The sequence below is a fragment of the Vigna unguiculata genome, chromosome 6 (genome assembly GCF_037176805.1).
Source record: "Vigna unguiculata cultivar grain cowpea cultivar isolate G323 ecotype 2 chromosome 6, ASM3717680v1, whole genome shotgun sequence".
Classification (NCBI taxonomy): domain Eukaryota; kingdom Viridiplantae; phylum Streptophyta; class Magnoliopsida; order Fabales; family Fabaceae; genus Vigna; species Vigna unguiculata.
The window spans coordinates 37,166,236-37,181,438 of record NC_140797.1 but is presented as its reverse complement, the minus strand read 5'-3'; the positions used below and the strand labels follow the sequence as shown (position 1 = coordinate 37,181,438).

The following is a 15,203-nucleotide window of genomic DNA, read 5'->3' as shown; positions in this document are numbered from 1 at the left end:
TTGTCACACATAAATTTAGGAACTAAATTTGAAGTTCAAAACAAAATCAAAGTCTAATGTTTTGTGTAGAATTTAAAGTTAATTTAAAATATTTATAGAAATATTTAATAAAAATGTTAATTTTAATAAGAATATCACCATAAAATTTATAAAAAAGTAAATTTAGTGTCAATTTGAGAAAGGACAATATTGCTTCATTTTTACAAAAATTGGGATTAAATTGAAACTAAAAACAAATATAGGGACCAAATTGAGTCACTTTGACACGTGACAAAACTATGAAGTGACACGTCTCAAAAAGAAAAAAAATTCAAAAAATTCAAAAAAAAAACTCAAAAAGTATTAAAAAATTCAAAAAAACCAGAAATTGACACGTGGCTTTGACTTTAACACCGTCTGGTCAAAGTTAACGGTGATGACCAAATTGAGTCATTTTTAAGAAAATGAGGACCAAATTGAGACAACGAAAAACGTGTGAAGATCAAAATGAAATTTCATGACAAATAGAGGGACCAAAAGGGTAATTTATCCTTTAATTGTAATACAACTTTGATGCTAATCTTGGTTTGGCTTCTAAAACAAGTGGTTCAGCAAGCATACCACCACTATCAGACTTAAGAGTGTTGATACTTGATAAATTGGGGGGTGCACTCCAGGAAAATGCATGGATCAACCTGGCCAATAACATCACAGTCATGGTGGACCCAAGTATGACTGCAGGACAACCTCTTCTTCCTGTGCCAAATGATATGAACTTCAAGTCAAGTTCTGACAAAACAACCATAGATCCATCACTCTTTTGATGGCGTTCAGGTTTGAACTTGTGAGGTTCACTCCACACTTTAGGGTTTCGTCCAAGTCCAAGTCTGCTTAGCAGTACATGGCTACCCTTTGGAATAAAATAGTTTGCCACCATTGTGTCATTGCTTGAGACATGGGGAGGATTAAAGGGTACCACAGGATGAAGGCGAAAGGCTTCTCTCAAACAAGCCTTTAAATAATTGAGATTTGGAATATCTGATTCTTGTACCATTCTTTGCTTACCTACAACCTTGTCTACTTCATCAATAGCTTGTTGAAGTATATGGGGTTGATTTACCATTTCTGCAAGGGTACATTCAACTGCATTAGATGGATTGTCTGCACCTCCGAGCATTAGTTCCTGCATAATAAATGCTTACAAATTAAATATTATTTTGTTCTCGATAAATAATAAATAAATAACATTTAGAATAATGATACTTTAATTCATTTTTATTAACCACTTCAATCACCCTTAGATCTTCGTATTACACTACTAAACAAATTAAAATTGATAATTGAAAAATAATCATAATGATGGATTAAAAATAGATCAAAATATCGTTATTCTTGTGATAATAATTATATAATATTTGTCGATTAAAAAATAAGACAAAAAAAATCTTTATTTCTAAAATAAATTATTTAGACATATATAAAAAAGAAAACTGAAAAATGAGTTTATATTATTAAAAAACAAAGCAAATCTAGAAAATAGTAATAAGGAGTGGAGTGGAGTGATATATTACTATCGTAAGCGCCTTGATTTCCTTGGTTGTCAAAGTAGGATTATTATTGTGATCTTTGAGTGATATGAGAACATCCAACAAGTCTTCTTCAACGCTCTTTGCTCCATTCTTCCATTGCTTCATTCTCTCTTCAATCATCGGATCATGATACTTCTCCATCCTTCTCATTCCTTCCTTCACCTTCCTCTTGTGCCCATCCAAATCAAAAGCCCTCAACCACGCCACATAATCAGAAACAGAAAATGCATAAACGTGTTTAAGCAATTTGAAAATGGCGTTCACTTGTTCTACTTCCTCTGGCCCTGGCCCTCCATCCACCCTACCCTTTCCAAAGTACCTTGTGTTAAAAATCATTTTTCTCGTCACATTGCAGCAATAGTGTTGTGTAACATCCCTCACATTCACGAGGCCCTTACCGTTCACATTGTTGCATCTGTTGTAGACATAAAACATGATGTTATCAGCTTCTTCGTTCCTTTTGTGTTGGAATGACTGGTGCCTGAGAGGGGAGAACAAGTCGTTGACGAAGATTCTCCTCATTTTCTTCCATTGCTCCCCAAAGGGTACAATAGCTATGGTCACATAACCACTGGACATGATATCAGTGGCCATTGTCAGTGGTCTTGATGCAAACTCAGCATCATGCTTTCTCAAAAACTCACATGCTATGGAGGGACATGTGACAGGGATTACATGGACATTTCCTAGACGAATGCATGCAATTTCAGTGTTCATATCTTGCATGAGGTTGTGAATCCATTGAAAAACAGGTTTGTTTGAAAGCATTTCAGGAAGATTACCAACTATAGGCCAGGGTTTAGGACCTGGAGGCAGTTTAGGCTTCTGAATTATGTGATTTTTGAAGACTTTGATGATAGTAAAACCACAAATCACAACTAATAAAGAAATGAGAAGGGATTGAAGGTGCAGACATGAAATATAGGGATCGTAACCCATAGGTGGTGGGAATTGAAAAGGGTATTATTGAAAGGAAGAAAATGGCATGAGTATAAAAGTGTACGTAGGATTTAGTGCGAAACTGGGGTCACTCTTGGTTAATCAGGTACCTATTTATAAAGATTTCTATAAAGGAAGATGATACATTGAGAAAGCTTTTTTTGACAATTCACAAATAACTATTTTTAGTAAAAAAGTCATAAAATTTTATTATTTTATTATCTTAACTTCCATTAAAAAATAAAAAAGTTACTCTATTTGGTAACTTTGTTAATTTTGTCAACCAAATCTTTTTCAAAACATTATTTTCCTTCTATAAATGGTAATGGTTGCTTGTCAAATCCATCTCTTCAGAAGTGAGTTCTGTGCAGCGGTGCAATTAGTGTCAACTGGCCATTCCTTATCAATAGTTCTGTATTCTATAACTATATCACTATTTATATAATTTATTTTTCTGATAGTAATAAAAATGGTCGGAAATCATTTCAAATATCATATCAAAATTTTTAAAGTAGGTTGAATATATCGTATGATTAATTTGAATTTGTCAATTATCAGGGCTACCAAATATAGAAAAGGCTTTAACACGATTGCTTCAAATTCTTTTTCCCATTCTTCGAAATCAATGATAAATAAATTATACTGTTTGGTGTATGACTGGGTCGGTTCGGATACAGGTAGGGTCATTCTATTATCTAATCCGTAACAAAAAATCTGGTATGTTATCTCTCGATATTTATTTAAAAAAAATTGTATATTTTTTAAAGCTTACAGATATTTATAGATATACCCGCAGAATTTAAAATTATAAAACAAAATTCAAATAAAATTACAACAATCAACACAATGTGCTAGGTAGGAATGACAACCGATCGGGTCGAGACACGGATAGTGCTAAACGCAATCTAACCCACAAAAAAAAATTTGCTTGCTATCCGTCCGTTTATTTATCGGGTATCTGCTTAAAAAATACATGCGGATATTTTTAAAACCCGCAGGTACCTGTGGATACCCGATACCTGCAAATATTTAAAAAAATATTTATTTTATAAATTTTTTAATATAAAATTATAAAAATAAAATATAAATTAAATTAAATTTTAATTATAATTATAATTAAATTTGACATAATAAAATATACTGTTAATTTTAATTTTAATTAAATTTAACTTAATAAAATATAAATTAAATTTTAATTTTAATTTTTTGAGGATAACGAGTATCCGCAGGTACGGATAGTATGATATTCGTACCCGACACGTTTATAAGCGGGTATTAAAATATCTGTTACCCGCAGATAATAAATACCCGTGGGTAGTAACTATCCACTGCGAATTTTATCCGCGAATATCCGCGAGCACGAGTATTTTTGTCATCCCTAATGCTAGGTTAGGTATTCATAGAAAAATAATAAATTAACATATTTTATTTTTAACATATAACAAATACATGCGAGTATGAATAATATGATATCCGACTCCAATTCATTTAATAAATGAGTACTATTTTACCCGTTATCCATTATTTGCGAATATCCGTTTAAGATATTCATTTATTATCCATTACAAGGTTTATTTGAGGATACCCACCAACATGGATATTTTGTCATTTTAATATATATATATATATATATATATATATATATATATATATATATATATATATATATATATATATATATATCACTACTAAAAAACTCATATTTTATGTCAATTTTGTTTTAAAATTTTTTTAAGAAATACTTGTAAATTTTGTTATAAAAAAATTGCAGAAAATTATTGTTGATTTTTTGTAAAATATACAACACTTTTCACAACAAATTTTGTAAAAAATACTTATGAATTTTATAATTTTGTAGGAAATAATTATGCACGAAAGAATTATCTGTCAATTAAAATTCTTAGAAAAAATAGCATGACAAATTTATTTATTTTTTTGCAAATTTTCTTAATAAATTTGCAAGAAAAATTCCATATAATGTGAGAATTTTTAGTAGTGTATTCTATGTTTTATATTAATATTTTGTATCTTCTTACTTTTTTCTCAAATATTTTTAATTGTTCAATTTGTTTTTTTCTTTTGATTTATCCTGTTAATATTTCATTGTATATTTCGGTATTGACATTCGTGGAGTTTATTATCGGGATGGTATGGAGAAGCAATGGGATAGAAATGAAGTCATCAAAATGGCTTTTTTTTATCAACTATAAATAAAATATTCAACAAACACTCTTGACTTAGCATATTACAAAATCATCCATGTATGCGGATATTCATAGATAAAATTCATAACAGATAGTAATTGGACATTACAACATGAATATCCGCGAATAATGGGTAATAAATAATTTATATTAGCTCATAAATGGGTTGGTGTAGGTATTATATCACGTGTATTCACGTATATCAATTACTTGCAAAAAATTACAAATAAAATATATATTTTATTAGGTTAAATTTAATTAAAAGTAAAATTAAATTTTTATTTATTAGGTTTAATTTAATTTAATTTAATTTATATTATATTTTATAATTTTTTTTAATTTTATTCAGATTTATTTAAAAAATCTATAGACTACTTTTTTGTCAAATATTCACGTGCATACATGAATACCCGCAAGTTTTAAAATACCAGCATGTACTTTATAAATGGGAATTTGAAGCTTATAACAAGTTGAATTTTCTTGTATAAATTGAATAACTAGTAGACACATCAATGTTCGACCCGACTAGGGATGTCAAAAAAATTCATACATGTGAAGCATCCACGGATAAAACCCGAGAAAATGAATATTGTAAATGGATACCCAAAGGTAATGGGTACGGTAATTTTTTTAATTTTTACCCTCTATATTCTAACTTAAATTAAAAAATGATTAAAATATTAACACCTTGATTTTTGGATTGTTTTTTTATCAATTGGTTTTAAAATACAATAGGGTTTCCTTTGTAAATTGTCATTTAACACTATTTAATTAGGTTATTTAAAATTTGTTTAAAATTTATGAATGTTATGTATTATATTTTATTTAAATTTATGGTTAAAATATGTTGTTAAATATTTTAATATTTTTTTGTAAATTCCTGCAAATATCCACGATTATCCGTAGATATTAAAAAAATATTAGGTACCCCACTACTAAAAATTCTCATATTACATGAGATTTTTCTTGCAAATTTGTTAAAAAAAATTACAAGAAAAGATTTCTTTTCTGCTATTTTTTCTAAAAATCTTAATTGGCATGTAATTTTTTTATGGGTAATTATTTCCTACAAAATTATAAAATTCGCAAGTATTTCCTACAAAATTTGTTGTGAAAAGTGTTTTATACAAAATATTTTGCAAAAAAATTGGCAGCAATTTTCAGCAATTTTTTTCATAACAAAATTTATAAGTATTTTCTACAAAAAAAAATCACAACAAAATTGGCAGGTAATATGAGTTTTTCTAGTAGTGTCCGCATATAATAAATACCCGTACGGATATGGAATGATATCCAACGGGTAAGCTACGGAAGCGCTATTACTTGTACCCTACCTGTCCCGTTGAAATTTGAGAATATTATAAATCAAATGTTATCTTTAATTATTGTTTTATAAATGATCTTGTTATCTATAACGATATATAAAGATGATTCCCTCTTTTGTATCCACATTTCAAAATACCAATTTTACCCTTTAAAATATAATTATTTATTAAATTTTTTAAAATTAGCCATTACTTTCACAATTTTTTTTTCTCTATTTATCAACAATTATTCTCTCATCTTTTATTATATATTTTACTTTATTTTTAATTAATATAATTTTATTTTATATATTAACTTAATAACATTATATTATCATCATCTATTCATGTAATATTACACATATTTAAAAAATAGGTACACACATGCGCGAGAGCAGTGTGTGTATGCTAGTATGGGTAAATTTGTATTTTCTTTTTCTACAAAAAGTTTATTTGAAAGTGGAGTATGCACAAACCCATTTATAAAGAAAGAGTTCCAGACAAAACATATGCATTGAAGAGCGAGAATTACGTAGCACCGCTATTAACATACTAACAACTCATTTATAAACTTAGTCATAAATAAATGTTTTCTCTGATCGTTGCTACACAAATCTTCTATACTAACTGTAGTTTCTTTTTATCACTTTAAAAAATAAATCTATTATTTTATTTTCATCAATATTTATAACAATCTAATCACAAATTGAGAATTCCTAAACAAAGTTTTTAAAAAAAAAAAATAAGTTATCAAAATTTAATCAAAAATTGAGAGTTTTTAAAGAAAATTTATGATAATCAAGCAACAAATAGTAGCTGGTTATGAAACAACACATAGTACATTACTTTTACTTCTATATTCATAAAAAATGAACATAACTCATGAGATAAAAAATATGCTAACTATTAAACAAATATTCCAAGATCAAGTGAGACAAGAGAATTACATTTTTTTTTCTTCAATAATGGAAGGTAACAAATGAAACGAAAAAAAAAAATAATGAGTTTGTGTCCAACTGTTTTTTTTTTAAAAAAACAAAAAGAAAACACATGAAAGTAAGAGAAAACTCAAAAAGACAATAAAAAATAAAATAAAATATATCAAACTTAATATTATATTTCAAACTGACTCACCACGGGTTCAACCCGGTGAGCCGGGTCAAAAATTAACTCATATTAAAATTTGTAAAACAAATTCAACCTAACCCGGCCCGAACCCGTGGTGACCCGGGTTGGCTCGCGGGTTCCAACCCATTTTGACAGCTCTAATTACTTTAATAATAATATTTACAACAACATAACATGATTTTTATAATATTTCATTACATAATATTTTCACTATTTTATTATTTTAATATACAAAATAAAAAGAATACAACTCGTGCGTACGCACGGATAGGTGTACTAGTTTCATAATAAAGTAAAAGACTTTCTATGTTGTTTATATATAGAACCAACATAGAAGTCAAAACATATTGTTTTAAATTTAAAATACAAATATTATGTCAGTTTTTAACTATATAACCACATAAAATCTTTATTTTTCCTATTCCTCCTTCTTCTCTCTCGTTGCACTTCATTCTTTTGCACCCTCGCACTCCTCCTAGCACGACACTTCTTCTTGGGCACTTGGTTGTCATTCTCGTCTTCTCCCTCTCATTGTACTTGGCATTCGCCCTGGTGGTAGCTCTCACTTTTGCTAGTGGTTGATGTACTTCTCACATATGCCGCTCTCACAGACCCTTAGTGCTCTCACAACTCTCTCGCTCTTGTATACGTGTTTAGGGTTAGGGTATTTCCTATTTGAGGGCCCTCCATAGGCTTGGTTCCTTGCTTGGTTTTAGTTTTCACCTCAATGGTCTTATTGTTATCCTTTGTTGTTGTTGTCGAAACTCTTCATCACTTTGTTTCACTTCTTCTGATTTCCGATCTACGAATTTTGATTTGAAGGTTATCTGATATGTATTTCTAATTGAAATTAGTTATATGTCTTCCATTACATTTCACATTTTCGATTAGTATATCTGAAAATGTCTACATAAATCAAGAATAGGTATATATTTATGACTTCCTAACTTAATGGATATTCAAGAAATTTCCAAAATTTTAGTACAACTTGATGGCCTTAGAAAGCAAGCCCCAGGAAATAATTTTACTTTTAAGTAGCTCATATTCTTTACATTAGAAAATAAGAAAACATATAGATATAGAAAATGAATCGACATAGAATCTTGATTTTCTATGTCAATTCTAAAACAAAAATAAAATCTTTCCATATCGGTTGTATATGTTAATTTGAAAATTGACATAGAAAACATTTTTTTAACTGGCATAAAAATTCTCTGTTCCACTAATTTATTTCATGTGTATAAGTAATTTTCTTGTATAAAGTATACTCACCTCATGTTTCAAGTGCCTAATGAGCAAAAAAGTAAACATAAATTATATATTTGAAATAAACAAATTATGTTTTAGTTTTCAATAAATAACTACGTCGAAAATTAAATTTTAACTTTTAATATGTTAAGGAATTTAAGTTAAAGATAGGATCAGTAGTTTGAGAGAATTTATTTCATTATTAGGAATAATTTGCGAATTAATGCATCTCCAAAAGATTTTTAATGAATACGCCGGTGACCTAATTAACAAACATTATGTTATTTTAAGATATTCACATAAATATATTTAATTATTTATAATATATATATATATATATATATATATATATATATATATATATATATATATATATATATGTTTCGAGTGTAGGGATCAAGAGCCTACTAAAGAACCTCTTCAAGCTTACTCCACTTCTCATTACAGCGATAACTTCTTCAAGAAAATCCACTCCTTTACTCGATCGGCTGGGATGACGATCGGAGTACCCGTCTAAAGGGCTTCGATGCTTAAGTCAGTAATGAACCGATCAGTGTGGTGTATCAGTGTAACTGCTGTAATAAATGCGAATTTAAGATCCTCACCAACCTACCTTTGGGCCCTATTTATAGTTTTCGGTGTGGGCCTGTGATTAGGGTTCCTTAATTACGGCTCAATGATCCTCTAATCAAGATTACTGACTCGTTTAACGTTAATTAATCTGATTGACTGGTTGTTTGACCATGCGACCGATGGCCGCTTGACTGAGTTAGTTATGCCATGTTTTTAACAAGTGAACGATTCGTGTATGGCTGATCGACCGATTGGCGCATGTAAAGGACTACGCGAATCTAAAGAGATTGATCGACCGATCGACCCGATGGTTGATCAACTGGTTGTCGTTTATTAGGTTTAGGAGCTGTTCGTGTGGGGCCGATCGACCGATGTCACATTGGGGATCATAATGTCACTCGTTTGTGCGTTACCGATTGACCGATGGGCCTGAACGTGGTTTGATTGTGAGACCGATCAATCGATTGCTTCTGGCGATACAGTGACTTATTTGTAGAACCGACTGACCGATGGACCTATACAATTTATTCACCTGGCCGTTCGACCGATAGTTTCTTAACGATGCGATGTGGTGTTTTGTAGAACCGATTGACCGATGGTCCTATACAACTTATACACCAGGCCGTTCGACCGATGACTTTGTTTTATATACGAGTTTTTCCAACCTTGTCCGATGGACCTGAAGACTGGCTTTGGCCGATTGACCAATGGGGCATACAGTACAATATATATAATATTATAAGTGTAATGTAATAATATATTGATATAATACGTATCTAATATTTTTATTTAAAAAATAATAAAATACAATATATATATATATATATATATATATATATATATATATTAAAGAATATGTAATAATTTTTAAAAATATAAAATATATGATCTATACTTTATAAATTTAAATTTAAATTATAATTATTAAAATTATTAATATAAAAAATTATAAATTTTTGTTATAATAAAAATACTAATTTATATATTAAATATTTTATTGATAAAATATCTAAATACGTAATTTTCGAAACACAGCATTTGCAGCGAATGATTTGAAGTCATAATTAATGTTATTTATTGTAAGCAGTTAGCATAATTTACGAATCTCATCAACTTTGAGAATTGACCGCCATGTGAATATAATGATTAAAAAAGTGATGGATATAAAAATAAGGTTAAATTATATTTTTATTCCTTATTTTCTAAATAAAATTTGAATTTGGTCCTTCAATTGTTTTTTTATCTTAATTTGATTCTTATTTTGGAAAATTTGACTCAATCAAGTCTTTTCCGTTAGTGATGGAGTAAAGGTGTTAAATGGGGTGTCACGTGTCAGCTTCTGGATTTCTTGAATTTTTTTATTTTTTAAAATTTTTAAAATTTTTTTAAAAATTAAAATTTTGCCAAGTGTCAAGTTGACATCATGTCAGGTGGCAGTGACAGTGCCAAGTGTCACTATTTAGGAGGTGTCATTTTCTCATTCTCAATTTGGTCCCTGTATTTTATTTTGTCTCAATTTAGTCCCAATTTTTGTAAAAATTATGCAATTTTGTCCCCTCCAAATTGAAACAAAAATTATAGAATGTTATACAAATATTTTTATTAAATTTGATTTTTTTATTCAAATTGATATTTTTATTATATATTTTCAATAAAACCAAGTTTCTTTAAATTTGTTTCACATTAAATTTCACTTAAAATTGTTTTCAAATTTTAAACTTATTTATTTTTTATTGTTACATAAACTATTTAATTTTTCTTAAATTATATAATTGTTACTTTTATACTAACTAAAACATTTGTATAGAAATTATTGAATTTTACACATTTTAAAAATATATAATTATTTAAAATATAAATTCAAATAAAAAACAATATTAAAGTATAATGTAATAAAATATCAATATAATTTATGAATTTTTTATTAGCATTATTTTCTATTAACAATTTTAAAACAATTTTAAATAAAGTTTAACGTAAAATATAAATTAAAATAAACTTAATCTTGTTAAAAATGTTTACTTGAAATATCAATTTTGATAGAAATATTTGTACATATTTATATAAAAATTAAATTTGGTTTCAATTTGGAGAGGGACAAAATTGCACAATTTTTACAAAAATTGGAACTAAATTGAGACAAAAATTAAAATACAGGGACCAAGTTGAGAATCAGAAAATGACGCCTCCCATAACCCATAATAGTGACATGTGACACTGTCACTGCCACGTGGCACGATGTCAGCTTGACAAGTGACAAAATTTTAATTTTTAAAAAAAAATTTAAAAAATTAATAAAAAATAAAAAAAAATTCAAAAAAAAATTCAAAAAATCCAGAAGCTGACACGTGGCACCCTATTTAAAACCGTTACTACACCACTAACGGAAAGGACTTGATTGGATCAAATTTCCCAAAATAGGGACCAGATTGAGATAAAAAATAATTGAGAGACCAAATTTAAATTTTGCTACGAAAATGGGAACTAAAAGTATAATTTAACCTAAAAATTAAAAAGAGAACGTTGGTGTCTTTAACGTAAGGGTTGAGGTATAATTAATAAGGATAAGTTTATAGTTAAATATGAATATAAATAATTTTAATTTTAATAATTATTATATCGTTTATAAGTATTATATAGTTATAGTTAATAATTTATTTATGTATATAAAAGAAATTATAAAATAATTACATAAGTATAAAGTTCATAATTAATTTAATAATTATTAATATAATTTAATTCATTTAGACGATAAACATGTTTATAATTATTATATACATGTAATTAATATGACATCTCAATTAATAAAATAATTCTAATAAATAAAATATCACATATTATAATCAAAGATAGAACAAAAATAGTAGAAAATATATAAGAATTTAATCATACAGTCATCCCAAAATATATTTAAAATAGAAGTGTCATGGACACAGAACAATATCATAGACATTTCTTAAAACATAAATCAGATTGGCAAAAAGTTGCTCAAAAGAACAAGGAATTACATAAGACCAATTTTTTGAAAGATACTCAAAAGAGTAATAACCAACAAGCCTAAATTACACAACAACATCTTCATCGTCTTGATGATCATCAAAGGTCTTCACATCTGCTCACACCAACATTTGATGATCATTGCAAAAAGAAAAATACAACAAGAAAACAAACACAAAAAGAAAGAAGGGTAAGCTAGTGTATTTAAACATTTATACGTAAGTATAGTTACATAAGTACGTCACTCAAGAAACACATACATACATGGAGTAAAGAAACATTAACTCAAAGTTTTCACTCAATTAAACACCCAACTGACTCTTGACGTGATATACAGATCATGGACTTGATATAGAATTCTAAGGAAGTATGTACCTACGTTGATTTCTAAACTCTACAGAGTCTAATCACAAGGGGTTATCACCCAATCAGTCACAAGGTTAATCCCAATATGTCTCAAACACCTTCCGAGACTAAGATCTCATGTCACTCTCACCACACAATCACTCTACTCTACATGAGTGTGATCGATTATTAGAGTTTAGAAGACCTTTTTTATCTAGACATCTCTCATATTATGGCATACACTAACCACACAATCACCAAGAATTTTCCTTGAAACTCATTTACTATCAACATTCCACATGTTATCTCAGAATAATTATCATCCCAAGCTAAACACATCAAGTATAGGTTAAAAAATGCCACATCATTCATGCATAACTTCATATATCATATTTTTTAACATTAACTCGTTAATCACAAGTTAAAATAAAGAATTAAAATTATGCAACAATTCTCGCTTAAGCTAAAATTCGAATAGAGAGCAAAGTCAAATTCTGCAATTCTAGCTTAAGCTAGACTGATCTCGCTTAAGCTAAAAATTATCGCTTAAGCTAGAATAACAGATTTCCACTGGTTTCAACATGCAAAAACCTAAAATCCCAAACAACAAAGCTAAAAAAACATAAATAGGAACATCAAACCAACATTTCATGCACAATTTAAAACCAAAAACATGCAAGACACTTAAATAAAGTTTTAAAGCCCTAACTTCCCTTACCTTGACTGAGAGTTAAACTTAAGGGGAAAAAACACTAACAAAAAGAGTACCACAGCTCTAGAAGCAACTAAAGGTCTGAAAAGAATCATGAACACAAGAACAAAGATGAAGTTCCAAGGAAGAACCCATGACAGAACTAATACACAAAGCTGGAAAAGGAGAAAAACGAAAGTTTGAGCTCAACTTACATGAAGGAAAGACAGTTCCGTTAAGTGGAAGGGGGGTTTCGCAACTATCCTAGCACAACTTCTGCTTTAGAAGGGGAGAAAGAAGGCGAACTATTTTTTGAAAAAGACGGGATGGAAGAAGTGAGTAGATGGAAGGGTCCTGGGGGAAAATAAGTAGGCTGACCTTGAGCCCTCTAATAAAGCAAGACCAAATATTTTTATAAATAGAAGTGGATTTTACAGGGAAAAATATGTTTTTGGTCCCTCAAGTTTGACCTAAATTTGGAAATGGTCCATAGTCGAAACTTCGTCACTGTTTTGTCCTTACACTTTCAAAATCATTGTATTGTTTTTAGTCCCTATTTTTGGACGGCGTTAAAAATAACAAACGACGTGAAACTTGTTATTTAATTTTTTTACAAAAAAAACTAGCGTCGACTAGGCCGACACTTTTCATGAAAATTGGAAAAAATGTTTTTAGTCTCTGAAGTTTGAACTTAATTTAGAAATAGTCCTGATCGAGACTGGTCATAATTTTTGCCCTCCACATACAAAATCATTGTTAAACTATAATAATAATAATAATAATAATAATAATAATAATAGTATTAATTATAATAACATTATATAATAATAATATTATTATATAATTATTAATAACATTATTATTATTATATGATCTTATTAATTACTAATATTACTAACATTAAAAAATATTAATAAGAAATAATAATAATAATAATAATAATATTATTATTAATATATATATATATAATAATAATTATTATTATTAATATTAATAGTAACTATAATATTATTATTTATTTTAATATTATTAATAATTATTATTATTGTTATTATTATATAATAATAATATGTTATGAAATAAAGCGAATAACATAGAGAATGACGACAGATAATAGAGAAGAGAAGAAACAAGAGAGACTATAGAATGAGAGAATAGGGAGCAACTCATCTGTATATTCTTATTGATAGGAAGAGTCCTATTTATAGATACAACATGTAATCCATAAAGGAAACAAATCAACCAAGTTAATACAAATATTTACATAAAGAGTAATGAATCATATGAGTATCAATCATATGAAATCATATGAGTAACTGTATCAAATCAATGGACAATCATTAATTCATAACACTCCCCCTTGAGTGTCCATTGATAAAAGAATGTGCCTCGTTAAAACCTTACTAGGAAAAACCCGTTGGGATAAAAACCTAGTGAAGGAAAAAGAGTACATCATTCTATATAATAATGTTCTTTACATCTTCTATTTCTCCCCCTCATGTAAACTTACATCATTAAGATGACGAAGTCCAATCTTGTGGACTAATTGCTCAAAAGTTCTTCTTGGCAAAGACTTTATAAATAAACCTGCCAAATTTTTACATAAATGAATCTTTTGGATATCTTTATCATCCTTTCAATACACTATTGTCTTCATATATGGTCATCTTTGTTGGGGATAGCCACAAGTTTCTTGCACATGTTGAATAATAAACCTTAACCAAACATTCACAACTTTCCTCATAATATGATTAGACGATATTGCTACTATGGTTTGTTTCATATACCTTCATGAAACCATTGTGCTACCACATGTGAACAAACATCTTGTGTGTGATCAACCATTGTGACATTGTAAGAATATGTAAAATAACATGCATATCCATAACCCATTGGTCTGAATCTGAATCATTTGGATGGAATAAGCTCATATTCGTAGTACCCTTAAAGTAACAAAGTATATATTTTACTCCAAACCATTTTCTTTTTGTAGTTGAAGAACTATATATTGCTTAACAAATTTACAGAAAATGCAATATTAGATTGAGTATAATTAGCAAGATACATTAGTGTTTCTATGACACTAAGATATGGTGCTTCTAGACCAAGAAGATCTTCATTATTTTCTTGAGGTCTAAGAAGAGTCTTTATCAACATTTAACGACCTCACAACTATTGAAGTGCATAATGGACATGACTTGTCCAT

The 15,203-nt window shown here is 28.5% G+C and overlaps 1 protein-coding gene across 1 annotated transcript; it reads right to left on the bottom strand.

The window, feature by feature from the left end:
- Nucleotides 1-433: 433 nt before the first annotated feature.
- On the bottom strand, nt 434-2,576 carry LOC114188532 (isoleucine N-monooxygenase 1-like). Its single transcript, XM_028077105.2, has 2 exons — nt 1,551-2,576; nt 434-1,162 (listed from the first exon to the last, which is right to left on the bottom strand). The coding sequence occupies exons 1-2, from the start codon at nt 2,505-2,507 to the stop codon at nt 533-535; spliced, it is 1,587 nt and encodes a 528-aa protein (XP_027932906.2). The 5' UTR covers nt 2,508-2,576; the 3' UTR covers nt 434-532.
- Between the last annotated feature and the right edge of the window lie 12,627 nt (nt 2,577-15,203).

What these genes read in the sequence shown, in the direction of transcription:
- LOC114188532 (XM_028077105.2), bottom strand. Translation starts at nt 2,507, where the DNA reads ATGGGTTACGATCCCTATATTTCATGTCTGCACCTTCAATCCCTTCTC. An exon ending in AAATCAAGGCGCTTACGATA is followed by an intron (nt 1,163 to 1,550) that starts GTAATATATCAC and finishes TTTATTATGCAG; the next exon opens with GAACTAATGCTCGGAGGTGC.